At 48.3% G+C, this 18,921-nt stretch overlaps 7 protein-coding genes across 7 annotated transcripts; 4 read left to right on the top strand and 3 right to left on the bottom strand.

The window, feature by feature from the left end:
* The first annotated feature begins 959 nt into the window (after nt 1–959).
* Nucleotides 960–4,120, top strand: BC939DRAFT_529568 (Mad3/BUB1 homology region 1-domain-containing protein). Its single transcript, XM_051561516.1, has 3 exons — nt 960–1,559; nt 1,657–2,245; nt 2,335–4,120. Exons 1-3 carry the CDS (start codon nt 985–987, stop codon nt 3,838–3,840), a joined length of 2,670 nt encoding a protein of 889 aa, XP_051411441.1. The 5' UTR covers nt 960–984; the 3' UTR covers nt 3,841–4,120.
* A 5,447-nt stretch (nt 4,121–9,567) lies between these two features.
* On the bottom strand, nt 9,568–10,631 carry BC939DRAFT_453928 (uncharacterized protein; the record flags this gene model as incomplete). Its single annotated transcript, XM_051556002.1, has 1 exon — nt 9,568–10,631. One exon carries the CDS (start codon nt 10,626–10,628, stop codon nt 9,579–9,581), a length of 1,050 nt encoding a protein of 349 aa, XP_051411440.1. The 3' UTR covers nt 9,568–9,578.
* On the top strand, nt 10,524–11,805 carry BC939DRAFT_182716 (uncharacterized protein). The gene is made up of 3 exons (XM_051550459.1): nt 10,524–10,674; nt 10,851–11,483; nt 11,569–11,805. The coding sequence occupies exons 2-3, from the start codon at nt 10,946–10,948 to the stop codon at nt 11,610–11,612; spliced, it is 582 nt and encodes a 193-aa protein (XP_051411439.1). The 5' UTR covers nt 10,524–10,674; nt 10,851–10,945; the 3' UTR covers nt 11,613–11,805.
* A 63-nt stretch (nt 11,806–11,868) lies between these two features.
* BC939DRAFT_182693 (uncharacterized protein) lies at nt 11,869–13,070 on the top strand. Its single transcript, XM_051550458.1, has one exon. It carries the CDS (start codon nt 11,999–12,001, stop codon nt 12,761–12,763), a length of 765 nt encoding a protein of 254 aa, XP_051411438.1. The 5' UTR covers nt 11,869–11,998; the 3' UTR covers nt 12,764–13,070.
* A 1,002-nt stretch (nt 13,071–14,072) lies between these two features.
* BC939DRAFT_385445 (uncharacterized protein) lies at nt 14,073–14,960 on the top strand (the record flags this gene model as incomplete). Its single annotated transcript, XM_051551808.1, has 2 exons — nt 14,073–14,174; nt 14,559–14,960. Coding segments are annotated over 2 exons (504 nt in total), but the record flags the coding sequence as incomplete, so codon positions are not given.
* Nucleotides 14,961–15,785: 825 nt separating this feature from the next.
* On the bottom strand, nt 15,786–16,900 carry BC939DRAFT_182491 (uncharacterized protein). The gene has a single exon (XM_051550456.1). It carries the CDS (start codon nt 16,570–16,572, stop codon nt 15,904–15,906), a length of 669 nt encoding a protein of 222 aa, XP_051411436.1. The 5' UTR covers nt 16,573–16,900; the 3' UTR covers nt 15,786–15,903.
* On the bottom strand, nt 16,901–18,206 carry BC939DRAFT_182490 (uncharacterized protein). Its single transcript, XM_051550455.1, has 3 exons — nt 18,169–18,206; nt 16,998–18,071; nt 16,901–16,907 (listed from the first exon to the last, which is right to left on the bottom strand). Exon 2 carries the CDS (start codon nt 17,881–17,883, stop codon nt 17,320–17,322), a length of 564 nt encoding a protein of 187 aa, XP_051411435.1. The 5' UTR covers nt 17,884–18,071; nt 18,169–18,206; the 3' UTR covers nt 16,901–16,907; nt 16,998–17,319.
* Nucleotides 18,207–18,921: the final 715 nt, after the last annotated feature.

Raw genomic sequence — 18,921 nt, 5'->3', positions numbered from 1 at the left:
ACGGATTAAAGGGAGAAAACTGACAAAAGAGGAGCGTCGAGCCATTCTATATCGCTAAGAGTGTTGCAAAGCAGCGAGAGAAAATGGTAAAGCTGCTTCAATAGCCGACCCTATGGAACAATGTCGGAGATGTTGTATTGAACAGAAATATTAAAACTACTAGTACCCAAGACACGCACCTCCCTTGAACCTCAATCTTTACCCAATAAAACACACTTTATATACCTTCACCACTGAACACTTCCTTTAAATTTTGCAACACCACGCTCCCAGACTTGAACCTATTGCATCTCCTTCCTTGGACTGATTGGCAGTGGAAAGAGGATGGCTGTTTTGAGCGATCCATCCCTTTGTTCCGCAGGGTCTATTCTGTACGCATGAATAAAAGACTTGACGCGAACTAGCCTCAGGCTATCAATCACACCTTGCCCTCTTGTTTCCCCGCATTTATCAAGGCCTGCCGAACAAAAGGCTTCGCGTTCTTGGCAGTGTATGCATGCGTTGATGCCTATACAATCCGCGCCTTTTGGCAGCTCTCCGTCGCTCCCTACCTTGCAATGCACCTTCATTTCACCAAAGCACACCTTTGAATTTATCAATCCTTCTCTTACGCTTCAATGCAAAATATAACTTTTATTCCTAATCTCGGATGGCATACGAATGCCCTGAATGTCCAGGCTCGATAGGCCCAGCACGCCCAGCACACCGAGCACACCCACCACGCCCAGCTCGCGCTTTTCTCCTAAGATACTCCCACCCTAGTGACGCCAACACCACTATCACCACTAGTTAGCAAGCACTGCAGGCATCTTCAAGCTCTCACGCGAAGAGGGGATTATGGTAAGATAAAGACAAACATGGAAATATGCTCTCGTATTACATGTCACTAGCAGTCAATTATGGGTCGCAGGACTAAAGAGCGTGCCTCGCGTGGACTGAAACAAGCCTCGCTTCTGTCTATCGCCACCAGAACGACTTTACGGGATGCACCAGCAACAGCGACAGCATCATGAGAGCCATGACCAGGAGGGTTCCATCGCAACCTCAACTACAACTTCACCTTCGCATCCCTCATCCGGCTACGCTCAGGTGGTTGACTTTGATGACATCGAACTGGAGAAGGAGAACATCCAGCCCATCCGTCAGGGTCGGAGCGCCCAGGTCCTGAGTCGACTCTTCACGACCCAGCCCGAGGATCGCGCTCACGAGCTGGCGCTTCAGCGTCAACGCTTCCAAGTTGAGCTCCAAGAATTCGATGAAATGGACGATCCCATGGATGTCTTTATGCGATACGTCAAGTGGACCATCGAGAATTATCCACAGAGTGCTGCACAGGGACACGACTCCAGGCTAACACCTCTTTTGGAGCAAGCTATCAGTTCATTCCAGGACAAGGAGCGATACCGGAACGATCTGCGCTTCGTCAAGCTGTTTATCTTGTATTCCGAAAAGGTGGAGCTGCCTCTGGACGTCTTTCGCTTTATGGAAACCAATAGCATTGGATCGGAATTATCGGTCTTCTATGAGGCATATGCCGAGTATCTGGAGTCGAGGGACGAGTATGTCTTTACCCGCTGTATTGCCTGAGATACCTTGGGAGCTCACTTGGCTTGCTTTCCATATATTGACCATCATTCACTCGACTTTCGAACCTAGATTCGATAAGGCCAAGGACATACTCTCGCTGGGCATTCATAGACGAGCTCAGCCATCAAAGCGCCTGCAGAGACAACTCGAAGACTTTCAACAACGGGAGCAGCGGCGTCAGGAAGAACTTGAGAGAGAGACCTTGGAGTCCCTGTCATCTGCTCAACCACTTCGCTCCGCAGACATCCCCGCCACGACCACCATCCACCGCAGAGTTTTGGGCGCCAAATTATCCAGCACAGAGTCACTTCCAGCCAATGCCACTGCACAAGGACATGTTCCAGTTGGATATGGAAGGCCGCCATCGACTTCCTCACGGACATCAACCACATCCACTCAACAGCGACCTAACGCTCGACTGTCCGTCTTTGCAGATTCCAATGCAGCGTCACGCCCAACAGGAAGGCCTACAGGGCCCTCACAGCGAAGTTGTGTCTCGCAAGAAAACACCACATGGCGAGATCTCGGAGTGGAACAAGTTCGTCGGAAGGAGAATGTCCAGGAGGTAACAGGCTGGAAAGGTACCAGGTTGACAGCTGAGGACTCCTTCGCAAGAAGGCCTCATCCAAAGCTGGAGGTATATCGGGACCCGGATAATGTAAGTCTGCCTCCGAATCGACTGTTGTGTAATGGACACTGAAATAGTTTGCTAATACCCATGTTGTTCTTCTTGTGTGCTGACAATAGGAAGGCGAAAACTCAACGAATGCGCCCCAGAACTCAAGGCCTTCTTCCACGGACATGCACGAGACGACTGTAAGCTTGCAACAACCCGCGCAGCGTACTCAGTCTGAACAGCCTGTACAATATGAGCAGTCTGCACAACCTGCGCAACCTGAGAAACCAGTTCAACCTGCCCAGCTTCCTCGACTTACCCAATCATCACAACTTGTAAAACCTGCGCAGCCTGTGCAATCTGTGGCGGTCCCAGGTCCTTCTATACAGCAACAGCAGCAACAATTTCCGATCACTATCAGCGAGCGCGGACAGCGGGAGCGTCGTATGATAAGACTAGACCAGATTTATGACGGCGGGCAAGAGTTCACCATTGAAGAGATTAGGGCCAGACAGACACGGTATCAGATTAAGAACGCGGAGAATTTGAACTCACGATCTCAACCAGCTGCCTATATCGAACATTCTGGTCGCGAATACAGAAATCAGGAGGAACCTGAGCGGGGCGGAGACGAGACAGCTGAAACGCAACTCAAGCAAATGTCCCACAACACTTGCGCGGCCTTGAACCAACAACGACCTGCGGCTCCAATCAAGCCGCTGCTTCCAGCAAGTCCTAGTGAGGAAGAGCGACGAGTATTCGAATCAAGAAGACGTATGACACCTTCGTCCCCGACCATTCATACCAAATACGCCTCAGCCGAGATGAACAAGATCTTTAGCGACCGCTCACGCTCTCAAAGAAGCATAGACTCGGAATGGAGTACTGAGGGCAGTCAGAGTGAATATGAAGGCGACTTCGTAAACTCTGTAAAGTCCTTTCCAATTCTGGATATCCCACTCGAGATGCCAGCTTCGACCCGGGCGTACCTTGAAGACGATGTTTACGACGAATCCGAAGAAGATGATGACGACGGCCGAAAGGGCCAGACGGATATTTTCCTCAAGAAACTGGAGCGAGGCTACGAATCAACTATCACGCGAGACATCGAGGCTCTCAAAAGAAAGCGTGCGGAAGAGATGGGCGCCGACATAACGGCGCAGCTTGGGCGTGGTGGAAACAGACTGTCATTGAGAGCCAACAAGAGGACCTCCTCGCGATTTGATCCGAACGGAACTCAGGACTATTCTAATATTACCATGGTCATTCGACATAGGTCCCAGCAGATGCAACAGCTGCCACACCAGAATCAACAGGCACATCACGATTTGGACAGGTTGGATTCAACAAACAAAGGACATACTCCTGGCGGGTATCAGGCGAAGTCGATCTCCAGCGTTGGTCGCTTGAGCAGCGGTAGCACGAGCGGTATCAGAAGCAGCAGCGGTATCACGATCGCACAGGGTCAGAAGAGTCGGCATATGATCCATGCTGGGGGTCCGGCTGTTTCGTCCAGGGATCGACCAAGAGCCTTTGAAGTGTTTCGGGACGAAGCTACGACCTTGGACGTCGACAGTGTCCCAATGTTGGAGGATGAGGCCCCACCACCATATCTCGACCACGAAGAGCCATTGTGAATAGCAACGATTTATTCCAGATGTAATTTATATTGTAGAATAATGTGTATTAGTATCCCCTGCACCAACCAGTTGATGTCAGCGAGACATGAACATGGATGAGCATCTGCCAACATGCTACCTCACATGCATGGCGCCCTCCTCACAGTCACCTTCGATGATGTGCCTTTTTCGTAGTATCGCATCGTTCAATTGCATCCAAAATCCATAGAGCAGGCTGGAGCATTGTTGATTAACAACGGCCACTTAAGTCCTATTTTGCGACTTAAATTGGAGGAGCAGTCACGTATTCAGTCCAATTGAAAAATATGTATGATTTATTTAAACAGGTTCGCGTTTACATGTTCCTCAGCCCATGCATATCAATAAGCAATTCCATCGTATCGAGAGCTGCCCGAAGGTTAGCTTTCAATATAGCATCGCAGTTGGGATGCTGTAGATCAGCTTCAGTATCCACGAATCCGTTTATAGCCTCTTGAAAAGATTCTCGAGAATAATCCTCATCTAGATAGGGGCTTGAAGGTTGTGAAGAGAAATCCTCGAGAGGAACCATCTTATCCACAGTGCGGCCGCGGAGAACAGCTCTGACTTTGAGAGGAATTGACCCTTGTCGTAAAGAGTGTACTTCTTTCGAAATTTGTGTGATTTGGAAGCGGGGGTTCCAGAACCAGCACGTTTGGTGTTTACTGGACTAGGAGCTGGGGCTGTGTGAACAGAGCGCGTTGTTTTAGGCATGGTAGAAGTAGAGGACAGGATGGTTAGAAAGGAGGAGGTCTTGGCAACACCGCGCCCCTTGTCTCCCACCTTTCGCTCCGCACTCCTAATCGCCCCTGCCCGTCCATTTTCTCTCGTATTTTCTTTCTCTTGATCTCCTCCGCACAACACACTCCATCATTCTCCCTCAACTCGCCCTCGACCATGGCCAACCTCATTAGCCTTTTTTGTCTCGTCGACGGTGAATCGACATCAAACGCGTTCTTGGTCAAGGCAACATCCATATCAACCATTGCCGAACTCAAGGACCTCATCAAGGCCAAGATGTCACCAGAGTATGGCGACATTGCTGCGGACAGGCTCACGCTCTGGCGAGCCACAATCCCCATTGACGAGAACGCAGAGGACGAGAGCATCATCACGCTCGATGGTCTGGATGATAAGACGAAGCTAGGCCCAGCAATGGACCTTTCCGAGGTGTTCAAGGAAGATGTACCAAGGAAGACCATCAACATCATCGCGCAACGACCACCCCCGCCAGGTATGTCTCCAGCTCTCTGCAGACTGATGATTGGTATTCTGGCGCGTGTTATTTACGTTTCGTTTTTTTTTTTTTCTTCCGATAGCTCCTAAAAGAGACAGTGAAGAGGATGCGGGTGGGTATTATTGATCCTTTCTAACCACCTCTTTGTCTTTCATTCAGTCATTTTATGAACACTCCTGGCGTTGTTAATATTCTTGACTGCTTACCTTTGCCTGTACGCCATTCCCCTGTTAGCGCCCCCTCCCAAGAAGACCCGTCTTGATACGAACTCGTTGAAGGATGCGATTGAGGAAGCTGGTCTTACGCAAAAGGCTGTGGTGGATAATAAGTCCGACCTTTCTCTGCTTGACTATAAAGAAAGAGTCTCTGTGCTTGGTTTCCTTGGTGGCCCGGTTGACAAGACCAACAGATACGATTCGCTATCTACGGTTGCATTTGCTCTCCGAAATCGATCTTTTCAAGAAATAGAGTTACTGTCCACACCTCCCGGTTCCGGCACTCTATTTCCAGTGGTCAATACAGAAGATCTATATGTTCGGCAAGCCTACAAGGACCTTTACCAAGAAGTTTCCATGAAATTTCAGGACAGTCCTAGGAATAGGGCTCAGAAGCACGTTGTTGTCACTGGAACATCAGGCATTGGAAAATCAGCCTTCCTCGTATACTTCACCATCCGATTTCTTGCTACAAGCAGTGACGACAACCCGCCTATTGTGATTTTTCAGGAGAAAGGGGGATCCAAGTGCTATGTATATGGAGGGTTATCTACTCTACGCTATGGAGACATCGAGGATTTTCGGCCCTTTCTCAATCTACCCGAAACGTGGTATTTAGTCGACAGCTCTCCAAACCCGCTGCTGGAGAGAGCAAGGACTATTATATCAGCATCGCCAAAGACACTACATTCCGAGATGAACCAATATCAGGAAGTCGACAAACGAGTACCGTGGCGTTACTACATGGCCCCATGGATGCTGGAGGAGTTAGAGCAATGCCGGGACGGTGTTGAGGGCTTCAGAGTGGTTCCCAAGAACCTTATGGAGGAACTCTACGGTATGGTAGGCGGCGTGCCGAGATATGTCCTTGAAAAACCAATGAATGTACTGAACCTCGATCCCGGTGATACTGCTGGTGCCAAGAAGAGTGCGTGTGCACGCGTTTTGCAAGCCATCGATCTCGTCAGAGCTCCGCTGAGGATGATGCAATGCTTTGAGCAAGGGAGAGAATCACTAGAATATAGCAGCCGTCTACTTCACCGCTGGCCTACGGAGGATCACAAGGACTTTCGTTTGGAATGGGCGTCAACATATATCGTAGACGAAATCGGCAAATCACTGCAAGATGTTACTTGACAACAAATCTTGGAGAAACTCACTAGCGTCAACGTCGGAACCGCTAAGGGACCCATGTTCGAGCTATATGTACGACACATCTTTCGAAAGGGGGGCTACGAATTCCAAATCAAGGGTCTTCAAGATGGGTCGGATACCACTTTCAGAGTCCCGGCCGATCCAAGCGTAGAGTTGTTCGATGAGATTTCCGCAGTGCCTCCAGGGACATTGTGCATACCAAAGACTTATAACTACGCTTGCATCGATTTACTATTGTCGTCAGGACACTTGTTTCAAGTTACGGTATCCAAGAGACACGACATAAAAGGGCCGCCGTTTTCGAAGTTCCTCGAAAATCTCATGGACAAAGGATGGATCCACTCCTCTGGAGACGCTCATCTAGTTTTTATTGTACCAAGCGAGATTTATGACAACTTCCCAGAGCAGAAGTACTTATCTACGACAGGGATAGTCTATAAGAGAGTCCCAAAGCTGATACGGCCGGTGAAGCAATTCGTGTTAAAGATTGATTTGAAATCAGCATCGACCGGCAAATCACCAGGGATCTGTGGCCCAGCTTATTGAGTGGAGACGCAGCGTCTTCTCCCCATAACTGCAATAGGACATGCATGTCAACATTAAAATTTTGGAAAAAATTACTGCGAACCGTGACATCTGCAAGAAGCCGTCTTTCAGACCAAGATAGTAGTATGTAGCTCCACGATAGTCTAGTGTACACTGTGATCCCACGTTGCTTTTTTCTTCGTCTGTTGAGGAAGATGCATTCTGAGATCCCAGGACGCGGGCTCCGGCACAAAAAGCAGAAATTCACCATGCCTGAACAGTCAGCGGGCAAGATGCAGCGAGTCTAACTCGAACAGGGCTTTCCCGAGATCGTACCGTTAATCATAGTCATTATATTTCTAGCCGTATTTGTAGACCAGGATTTGTGCGCCTTTTTTTAAAGGTAAAAAAAGCAATCACAATCATCTAGAGCATCTCATCCCATCTATGCGATGCTAATGCATGCTCAATAAAGCCACGTGATGACCCAGGCATCCACCTTGGTGTTAGAAAATGGTGGTCGCCGGCCCAACCCTCTCTTATTGACCAACCTTCTCTAGTTGAACAACGGCCAGAGTCCCATCTCATCTTCTAAGAGAGTGAAAATATGAAGATGCATGTCTGGCCACCGGTTGCAGAGCAGGATGGAAATCAATCGTCTTATTACGTGTATGAGTGAGGATGTGTTGATCAACAAGCTTTTGATTCAGGCATTGTGGTAGTCAGAGTTCCATTTATTAGAGACAAGTGATGTCAATGCCATGGTTACTTTTTAAAAACGCATGCTCGGAATCTGTCCAGTTACATCTGAGCTTTGAAGGATAATTCCCCCAGTAAAACCACACTTGAGTAATGCTTCAGCTCCGCGCAAGCACGCCCATCTCGGATGATGTCATTGAAGCACCGCTCGGTCTCCGGGATTCTGCTGTATGCCTGGAGAAACGCTGGCAGGTCGCGGTAGCTTGCGAACTCACATTACGTCTTACCCTTGTGCGAGATGTTGTATGCCACAAAGAAACCGTGCCGATTCAAATCAGCCTGGTCAAACGCCCTTGCCTGTGGACTTCCATTCTTCTGGACCGCCGAAAAGTAAGTAGACTCGAATTTGGTGGAATGTTTAATAATTTTTATTGAAATCTGATTGGGTTATGGGCATTCAACAAGCGTTCAACAAGCCATAAACATCGATTTCTTGCTTATTTTTTCTGTTAAACAAAAATATATTCAACAAACACATTTGATTGGCCGTATCAATCGAGATGACAATTCAACATGCATTAAACAACGATTCAACGTGGCCATTAGACATGTTTCGGAGCCCAATTGTACCGGTAGAAATATGGGTAGTTGTGACTCTGTATTTCTACCAAGTAGGAAGGGTGGATTACTTGAAAATTGCGGTAGAGAGGTTGGCGCCTGAGCTGCACTGACAATAAATAGCAAACATGAATGTAGTTTAACCTGCCTCATGTCTCTCCTTGAAATCACCATTCTGCAACAACTGCTTCTTGCAGAACGAGGTCTGATTGACTACGACGAAGAAGAAGATGGCGTAGATGAACAAGAGGACTTTGAGGGTCAGCACATTCACTTGGCGCGCCCGTTACTCTTCTTACACAACTTCAATGTAGATGCATACACCCCCGAAAGCTGCAAGGAACAGTTCCGCTTTACAGCTCCACAACTTCAACAAATTCTCGGTGCCCTTCAAGTGCCTACCATTATGAGGACCGACAACGGCGATAAAGTCTCCGCGATGACAGCTCTCTGTATGACGCTGTATCGAATGTCTTTCCCGGCTCGACTTAATCGAATGGAGCCGATATTTGGATACAGCCGTAGTTACTTGTCTCGGATGATCACAGCGTTTGTGAAGTGGGTCGTACTGCACTGGGGCCAAGTCTTGGAATGGGATCCCTACCGACTTACAAGTGCGAAGCTTAGGGGGTTAGCAGATCTGTGTTCAAGGAAAAGCAATTACACCTGCAACTCTGTGTTCGGCTATATCGATGGCACCGCCCGCAAGATCTGCCGGCCAACTATCAATCAGCGGGCCATGTATAACGGCCACAAGCGCTTTCACGCACTGAAATATCAAGGCGTGGTAGCACCTGACGGCATAATCATCCACCTCGGTGACCCTTACCCAGGCAACACGCATGATTACACAATCTACCAGGAGTCAAGCTTACCGGACTATCTCGACGAACACGCCTTCGACCCTGACGGACGCGCGCTTGCACTTTACGGAGATCCGGCATATCAGTTGGATGGCCATATGCTTCGTCCTTACGCTGGAGCTAATCTTACTCAAGAGCAGCAGGACTTCAACGAGCAGATGGCTAACCAGCGAGTTATAATCGAGTGGGCATTCGGACGGGTAACCACCTACTTTTCTGCGTTGGATTTCCCGAGAACGCAGCGAATGCTTTCGTCCTGTCTTGGTTCTTACTACAAGTGTGCTGTGATATTCACAAACATCCACACTTGCTTCAACGGCAGCCAGATCAATGAGCATTTTGGTGTCGATCCTCCTTCACTGAACGAGTATATACACCCACAAATAGGGCAGCATTTTTTATAAATCAATGCCTTTCTGACAGTATCCGAAGAATATCTAGAATGCGATCCTGAGTGTTCTTCTGCTCCTCCACATATTGGCGCATCACTTGATTATGGGACTCCAGTTGCTGTCGTTGCTCCTCTTGACCCTTTGTCAGTAATTCCAGCTGTCGCTCCTGTAGCAGTTTGCCCGCTTGAGCTTGCTCCTTCGCCGCCTCCAGCTGGCTGTACAAAGCGTCGATGTGTACCCGTTTCTTTCTCGGAGGAGTCCTTGCACCAGGAGTGGTTGCAGATGAAGATGACTCTGAGTCTACGTCGTCCTGACGTCGAACGGGTCCTGTGATAGACGCCTCAAGCAACAGACGGCCTGCATGTCGATCATCATTGGCCCTCTGCCGTTTTCTCGTCCTCTGTTCTTTGGCCTCCTTTGCAGCATTGGCGCAAGCTTGTTCGTAATGATATATATCCTGCATCAGAATACGTCGCTCAGTCATTTCAGGGGAAACGCCAGTCGCTTTGTCCATCTCAACTTGGAACTTCCGCTGCTCATTTGATAACGCTTCCCATTTGGATTGGCAGAGTCGAAGAGTAACTCCTTCGAACATAGGCTCCTCGCCTTGCTTTTGGAATCGCTCCATGTCGTAGTCCTGCAGGTACTTAATGACTCCCTGCCACGCTTCCTTCGTTTTCCCATGCTGAGCCCCAAAAGGTTTTGTTGCATCGATAGCTCTGAGTAGGACGATCTCGTAGGCAGGATCCTGAAACTTGCGAAAATTCCGCTTTCTTGGCCCTCTCGAAGTCTCCGAACTTGCTACTGCTAGAGCATCTTCCAGCTCTGTCTGGCCGCCATCCAAGGAGGCATTGTCAAACGTCTCCGTGTCGGGTTCGTCGTCTGTTTCCGTTGAAGGAGAAGCGGGCGTAGCATAAGACTCAGAGTTCGCGGTTTCAAGGTCAAGGATGTGTATGGAAGAAGACCGCGCAGAGGGGCCCATCGTGACGGCAGCATCCTGAAGTAGTAACTGTTGAATAGCAGAGTGCTGAAAGGATTGTTTGGTTATGGATGGGAAGGCCATGGGAAGAAAGAATTGTCATGCAAAAACTTTTTTTTTCGCCCAAAAAGTAAGACTTTTTCGCGAGTCACAAGCTCAAAATCACAGTCACAGCTACTCGTATCAACCGTTCAAAAGTACGGGAGCTCTCGTATTTTTGAGCGATTGACACGGGTAGTAACCCTTAATAAGCCTCCTTAAACGTAAAAATATTGCTTTGTTATGTTATTATACCCGTGTTTTTAGGTCTTCGAAACATGTCTAATAGCAGTCTTCAACATCCATTCAACAACGCATTCAACAAGCGATAAACAAGAAAGGAGTAGGGCTATTCTTCTGAGATGAGGTGTTGGATGATGCTTTGTGCATATAACCAGGCGGCTACCCAGTTTTATTTTTATTTTGGCATGTCCGGACGCGTCACCATCAACAATAGGAGCTCGCTCTTTTTACTCTTTACTCCCTCCATCCGCACACACAAAGGCACACTACTTCTCCATTCACAGGCACGACCTTTCTCCGCTACCAACAGGTACCCATCCATGGCGGCGAACGCACTCACCCTATTCTGTCTCGTCGACGGCGAGTCCACAGCCAACGTGTTCTTGGTCAAGGCAACATCCATATCAACCATTGCCGAACTCAAGGACCTCATCAAGGCCAAGAAGACACCCAGGTTTGACGACATCGCAGCAGATGAGCTTGCCATCTGGCGCGTCTCGATTCCCATTGTTGCTGCCGAAATGCGCGAGCCAGTCATCCTTGATTCCCTTGATTCCAAGGAGGAGCTCGGCCCAGCAATGGACCTTTCCGAGGTGTTCAAGGAAGATGTACCAAGGAAGACCATCAACATCATCGTGCAACGACCACCCCCGCCAGGTATGTCTCCAGCTCTCTGCAGACTGATGATTGGTATTCTGGCGCGTGTTATTTACGTTTCGTTTTTTTTTTTTTCTTCCGATAGCTCCTAAAAGAGACAGTGAAGAGGATGCGGGTGGGTATTATTGATCCTTTCTAACCACCTCTTTGTCTTTCATTCAGTCATTTATGAACACAGCTGACGTTACTTATGACATTTGTCGCCTTGATGCAATGTTTAACCCGTGTAAAAAATATATGATATATAGACTTGAAGTTTATGCCGAAGAACAAGAGATCCGTATTATCGAAAGCTGGAAGCCATATAAGGCTTCCAACGGAAAGTCAGTAGATTTGCCTCTCTCTTGGATTGAGTTTCTTCAGAGCGCGAAGTTTGAGCCCGAACCGCGCAAGGCATTCGATCACCTCAAGAGCGATCTTCAAGCTGGCGACGCAATCGATATTCCAAGTCTGGGCCAAACCCCAAGGAATTTGGACGTCATAGCCCAGGTCAAGAATTTTTCGTTACGGAACAAATGCTGGAGCTTTGGAAGGACATTTGCAGTGAAAAGGATCGTATATACAGACGGGTCCTGTCCGGTCCGATGGGCGTTGGTAAGTCGTACCTCTCCTATTTTCTCGCAGCAAGAGCGTATGCCGAAGGATGGCCCACCCTCTACATATCGGATGCGGGAAAGCTGGACACAAACACACAGGAAGAATCAACAATAGAAGTAGTCAAGCGCTTCCTGGCTATCAACAAAGACATTTTGACTGCCGCTGAGCTGGAGAAGCTTGTAGGCAACTACAACGGGGGAAACGACATTTCCAATGGCGCCACTTCAGTAATCTTCGATGATCTACTCCAGCAGAGGGGACGAAAAGCCTTATTGATTGTTGATGATCATTGGAAATTGTTCGAAAAAGTTTCCGACTTGCCAACAAAATTCAGGTCATTGAATCCCCTGTCATCCTATCACTGGTGGGGTGAAGACTCCCCATGGTCTCGAGTGATTTTTACGGGGACTGCACATGCAAAATATGAGATGACTGTCATGGATGATAGTTATAGACCTACGTCGGTGCTATTTGTGGGCCCGCTATCGGATACAGTATTCCCCAAGCTGCTGGACACATACCCTCGCCTGAATCTACCGGATATCAAGGACGAGGTGAAAGCGATTACAAACTGTGTGCCACGGGAGCTTATGCGTCTGTCGGCCTTCCTCAAGTACTTCCAGGATCCGATATCTACAGGCGACCTTCAAAAATTTACAAAAGTCGATCAGCGGTTTTTCTGAAAGTCGCCAACAAATACTACAGCGGTCTCCAAGATACCGATAAGAAGCGTTTTTACAATGACCTCCTTCAATCGTTCCTGTACAGCACCGCCAATGTCTATTTCCAATGGGAGTTTGTGGACCTAGGATTAATATATCGGTGCAGGGAAACCACCTATCAAACAATCGTATGCCACATTCTATGCCGTCCCGCCCACCAAGCTCTTTTGGACCTCTTCAAGTCGTTTGCGCTACCCGACGACATCAAACAACGGATTCATCTTGGCCAGCTCAGCGGTGACGAGTTTGAGCAAGCACTATTTCATCAGCTCTTATGCGTTATCAAGCTAATATTGCTCAATGCAACCGACCTCAACAACCACCACCCAACCACCATTGCAATAGATTTTGTCGACTGCAATACTATCAGGGGCCTCAATATTTCTCTTGGACACGGCCATGATAAAGTCCTATGACGTGGCTACAAAAACTATCCTCGGTTCGATTACATACTTGGACCCATGTTTTTTTAGGTATCCATCAGCGACTTCGCATCACACAATGAATCCAAGACAGCAGACATCACGAAGGCTTTCAGCAAGGATCCCGGGGAGGAGAATCAGATTGAGCGTTACTTAAACGAGGTGTATGGTCCGGGTCACTCTGCCAAGATAGAGAACAGTAGGTTTGTTGTCACCAGGGCTGATGTCACCAGGGGTGGTGCGCCTGTGCCTGTGCCTGGATTCCGTATAGTCTACATTCGAGGCTCTCCCGGCAAACCTGCGCATCGAGCCTTGGTCAAGAAGTTCCCAGGTGTAGTACATATCACCTTCGAGGAGCTCCAGGAGAAACTTTTCAAAAATATTCTGTAGTGAATATTCTGTACAGCAATGATTTCGACAAAAGATATAAAAAAACACCTCGGTGTTCAGCTTGACTCTCTTTCATCCCACTGTTCTACTGCATTTGAGATATCCTTCCTTTAGCGCAAAACACTTGAGCATCTGGAGAGACGACGCTACAGCAAATCGTATGGTTCATGAGGAAAAGAGTATTGCTGGCCAGATGCATAGGCGCCCTGACTCTAATTTCCAACGGACTATGGAATGGTCAAAATGATCGATTGTATGCTAATTATATGCAACTGTACTTGTTTTTTTATATCTCAATGGCCGCTATTTCCGAAGAGTACGCACATATTTTGAACACTCATTGGGGCTTCTTGCATGAAGGCCGGCCAGCTGTGGACAAGGCCAAATTTCATCGTACTGAAATGAAGAATGTTTCAGACATAGAAACTGTGAAGTCCGCTCTCTTGGACCGCCTTGGCTACATACCTGTTTTCTTCCTCCTTACTCAGAGCTTTGGGACTCATGACTATGGTAGCCCACACAGGAACGTCGAAAAAGGCCTACTTTTGTTATATGCCCTGGTAACTGGTGACTCGTTGTCAGATATGGCGCGCTTTGTGCCCAAGACATCTTTTTATGACCTGCACAAGGAGTTCTACCTACGAGATCATCAGAAACTGCATCATACCATCGCCTCTAAGCTGTACACCATGTGTTCAACTCTGAAGTTGCGCTTGCTTCTTGCGAAGAATAATCCAGATCCATTCAAGCACGTTACATTGAATTTGGATGGCCATGATTCTCGTGTCAGGTATATAAATGCGAATAAACCTAGTCTTTATTCTTACAAGCTCAAGAAGTCTGGATTTCGTGTGCAGGTGTGCGCAGACATGAATAACATCGTGCTGTTTGTATCCAAGCCTGCATCATTTAAGGATAACAACGATGGCACCATGCTAGTCAAGATGAAGACTCCATCCCTCATCCACAAACTTGACTGCATTGTTCTGGATGGTGGATACAACGGGTTTGTTGGCCAAATTGTGGATGCATCAGAAGAGCTAAGTCATGGGAATTTCTCTTATCCTGTGCGTAAGACCAGGGGAATTGCTTTGACAGATATAGAGACCCAGTATAACAAGGCTTTTGGTGGATTTCGATCCAAAATCGAAAGCTGCTTTGCAGATCTCCAGTCTACGTTTGCTAAGTTCACGCACAATGCACCTGTCCGATTTGCCGATGAAAAGACATTCGAACTCCAGTTCAAGCTGTGTTGTCTACTCATGAATATAAAGAAGGCGGTAGCAAGTCAGAACATTGCCATTCAGCCACACCATGGATTCTGGATGCAGGATGGATTTGACTTCCTTGAGAGCATCGAGTACCAGGAGTCCTATGAGAAGCAACCCAATATCAAGGCCAAGTTAGGCTATGGCCATGATCTGCTGGAGCTTCAGGAAGCGTTTATGCCCACTACCGTATCTCGATCTAGCACTGCAGAGCCTGAAGATTCTGCTATGACTGATATGTCACAGGAAGACTCGGGGGAGACTAAGATTCTGGAGGCACCGAGGAGATGATGAAGACGCCCATTATCTTGTGAAGCAGAAGGAATATGAAGGGTTTGGTCTTACATGGGGGCCAAAGCACGCGATTAATAAGCGCTACATTGATGAATATTGGAAGTCCAAGACCACCTTCTAGCTCAGGCACTTTTTACCGCACATGAATGTTTTAGGACAATATTTGATTGCCCAACTACCCACCTCTGTTCCTGATGGCTTACGTAAGCTGCGCACGAACCATGGAGCCAGGACAGCGAGTATCTTTAGGAAGACAAACACTGTCCTAGCTCCCGGCTAACCTAGGTGTTACCCGGAGGAGCAATGTAGGTGACTGTATGGCAGAGATTTCAGCGCAAGAATTTTTCCCTGCTCTTCCAGCTAATATGGCGTGATTGGCCAGCTAAAATAGCTTAACTTTCCAGCTAAAACAGTTGCCTTTCCAACCTGTGGCATTTTTTATTGTTTTTTCGCCTGGGTATAGTCTATCTTTCTACTTCTATGTAGCCTAGAAGATCATCTGTCTGATCGTCCGCAAAATTTAAATCATCATCGTCGTCTGAATCGACGGTTGCAGCCTTTTCATCGGGGTTGTCGCGCTCCATGTTGCGAACAAACAGCAATCGGCAAAAAAGTGAATGAGACATGTTCGTCCTCTTTGCGGTGAGCAGGTTGCCGGCACTGCTAAATAGACGCTCTGATGCTGCCGACGACGCTTGGATGTGCAAGACAGCCCGGGCAAGAACCTTCAAGAGAGTGAACCTAACACTCTTTTTGCCCACCAGTCCTCTGGGCGGTCGAAGTACTCTGCGCATTCTATCTTGCTTCTACTGACGTCGCTCAGATATCGATCGAGGTTGTTCCGAATGTCCTCGTGGAAGTCCTCGACATTCAGCCCATACTGCTCAGCCCTCGGGTTATCGCGAAGAAGGCAGGAGTTTTCAGCCATCCTTACGAACGCGGTAAAAACCTGTTCCTTCGCGCTATCTAGAAGTGTCCCTGGTCCTGAGCGTGAAAACATGTTATGCGATGCCACTGCAGGATTCAAAAGTGTTGAAACGAGAGCCACATGCGGAATGTTGTCCATTGGCCATCGTCTCTGCAGCTGTTCAACAAGGCTGGCCTGTAATGCAGTCGCATCGATTGTTAATGGTTCTCTTGGCTTGTTGACCATGTCGAAAATGGAAGGATAGATCTGAGAAATTGTCGATGTCTTCTCTCTGCTGACCTGGTTTGTGAAGAACACTACGGGATCAAGTATATCGAGTACCTCTTTCAAGATGCCAACTTCCTCATCCGTGATAAGAGCGCCACGGAGCATCGCCAAATACTTCTTGTCTTCCTTGGCAGTCGACGCGCTCAGCTTCTCCTCCGCTTGCTTGAGTACCGGGAGCAGCCTTAGGAGGCGCGTGGCCATAGCATGCTTCGAGTTTCATCGAGTCGGGGTAACCGTCAGAGCGCCTAATGGTCCTCCAAAGTCCGGCACTTGCTCCTTCGTAAGAACACGATTGATTCCTGAAGTATTCCGAATGAGCGAAGAGAGCACGTTGCATTTGTCAAATAGGACGTCTGCGCCTGGGGTTAGCCTCAACGCATCGGCGGCGCAAAGCTGTATATTGTGAGCGGCACACGGGGGCCACGAACCGCCAACTGCTTTGCTTTGATCAACAGAGGCCTTCTTCATATTTGCGCCTTGATCAGTGGTGCTGCAAATGATCTTTTTGCGTATCGCCCATCGATCTAACGTTGTCTCTATTCATTTGAATGCACAAACATTAGGACTCAGAGTTTTTTTTTTTTTTTTTTTTTTAACACGCTTCACCTTCGTGCCTTCTTACTCACCCATACACTGTCGCAAATAGTCGCCAGTCTGAGCTTCTTCAAGTGGCTCGATGCCCAGGACCAAAGACCGCAGCTTGAATAATTCATCCACGTAGTGGAAGGTAATGCCGAGAATCTTACGAGAGCCCTTCCCGGTCCAGGTATCAGCTGTCAAGGACTCATAACTGACGTTCTCTAAGACTGTCCGTACTTGCTTCGTCTTTCTTGCAACATAGTCGTCCAATACCTTCTGAATTAGACCAAGCCCCGGCACCTTGTAATCCGAGTTCAGTTCACTCACGAATTTCTTGGAGTAGGGGTTCTTGAGAAACGTGAGCGGCACTTAAGATACTGCGAGCGCCAAGGCGAGGAGGGAGAGCTCCTGCGTTTTTTCGGCCGACATGCCGAGCAATTTGACACTTGAAAGTGGCCTGAAAGCCTTTCTTTTCAATTTTCCTTTTGAAATCGTCCTTCCTTTACGCCTCGGAGTTCCCGCATTGGTATTGCCGTCGCTGTTGCCAGTATCGGTGTTGTTGAGCTGTTGCAATCGCTCCCGGTGATCCATTTGATAGGTCCGAAAGAGGTCAATTGCTTGGCTTACCTCCATATGTTTGCCTCGCAGGTGTCCTTCCAAATTTTGAGTTGTCGACTCAATGGCGTACGAGGCTGCACACTGTTCGCCGTTGGGATACTGAAGGCGGCAATTTATCCTGTTACTGGCTTCGTTCAGAGTGAAAAAATGCATGTAATACCTCTGCATCCTGACGAGCTTCCGCGAATGTGCCTGCATCAACGGATGAAATGTGACAGGCCCCACTGAGAGAATATCATTTGACGGTAATTCTCCTAGAGGCAGACTTAAATTTTCTACCCACTCTTGTGTTGTGATAGGAGGCGGAGAGAACATGCCCAGGTCCGTTGTCAGCTCGCTTGTGATACTTGCAGGGACTGGATATTGGGTCGTTGCCTCGACCGACGGAGTGCATAGATGCCGAGGCCATGGAGGAGGTTGGTGGATTGACGATCACTTGAGATCCTCGATATTGGTAGATTTCGAGCCCCGTCGCACTTCGCGACAATCCCCCAGAAACTGGTCTATAATAAGGATGCGGCATGGAGGATGAGCAAGAACAAGTCAGAACATGATTTTGGAAATCAGGCAAGAATACCATTACAGCTATATTACCCGTACCTTATCACCCGACGGGCTGATTAAGGTAGGTGAAAGCAAAGGACGAGGATGCCTTCCATGATGAAGATTTGTATTCCAGTATTAATGTGCTGTAGAGTAGGGGCATCAGCGTCGTGGTCAAAGCCAGAAGGATGAAAACCTCGGCCATCGCCGCTATAATACGGCGGTGATGCGAATGCCCGAGACGAGCTGGCACCCGGGCCCGACTGCGAAGCGTTGACATGCCTTGTTGTGAAATTTCTTGGTCCTCGCCAGGCGTCAACATTATTCACTTGGGCCAAGGATGGCATTGTCGTGACGGAGATTTGAAACCGTGGATGAACACGACAAAGGCCTCGAGGACGGGGTGGTGGGATTATGCCCGGCAAAAGACGCTGAGCGCTGCAGAGTCCTGCCCGCGGAAGCAGAACCCATGGAAGTTGAGCGATCGAAATGAGGGACAGGAGCGGGTGCCATGTGCTCGTTGAGTGGCGGAGGGACGTACTCCTGGTAGGAGTTTAAGTCGTGGATGTTCAACGGCGCGCTAGGGTCATATACTTCGCTAAGATCGTCTCTCCTGCATAACTCCCGCTGTTTGTACTCAAGTTCTTCTCCGTGATCCATTTCCTCAAAGCTCAGGACTGGAACTAGTGGTGGTGGTGGTAGTGGTGTTGGTGTTGGTAATGGGTGGTGATTCGTGCACTAGTGATGGTGGTAATGGCAAATGAGCATCAAATTCAGGGCAGCTGTTTTAGCTGGAAAGGCAACTGATTT

The sequence above is a fragment of the Gamsiella multidivaricata genome (assembly GCF_025024155.1).
Source record: "Gamsiella multidivaricata strain RSA 2152 chromosome Unknown BC939scaffold_39, whole genome shotgun sequence".
Taxonomy (NCBI): Eukaryota; Fungi; Mortierellomycota; class Mortierellomycetes; order Mortierellales; family Mortierellaceae; genus Gamsiella; species Gamsiella multidivaricata.
The sequence above is the reverse complement of the archived record's forward strand: the minus strand, read 5'-3'. Positions and strand labels throughout refer to the sequence as shown.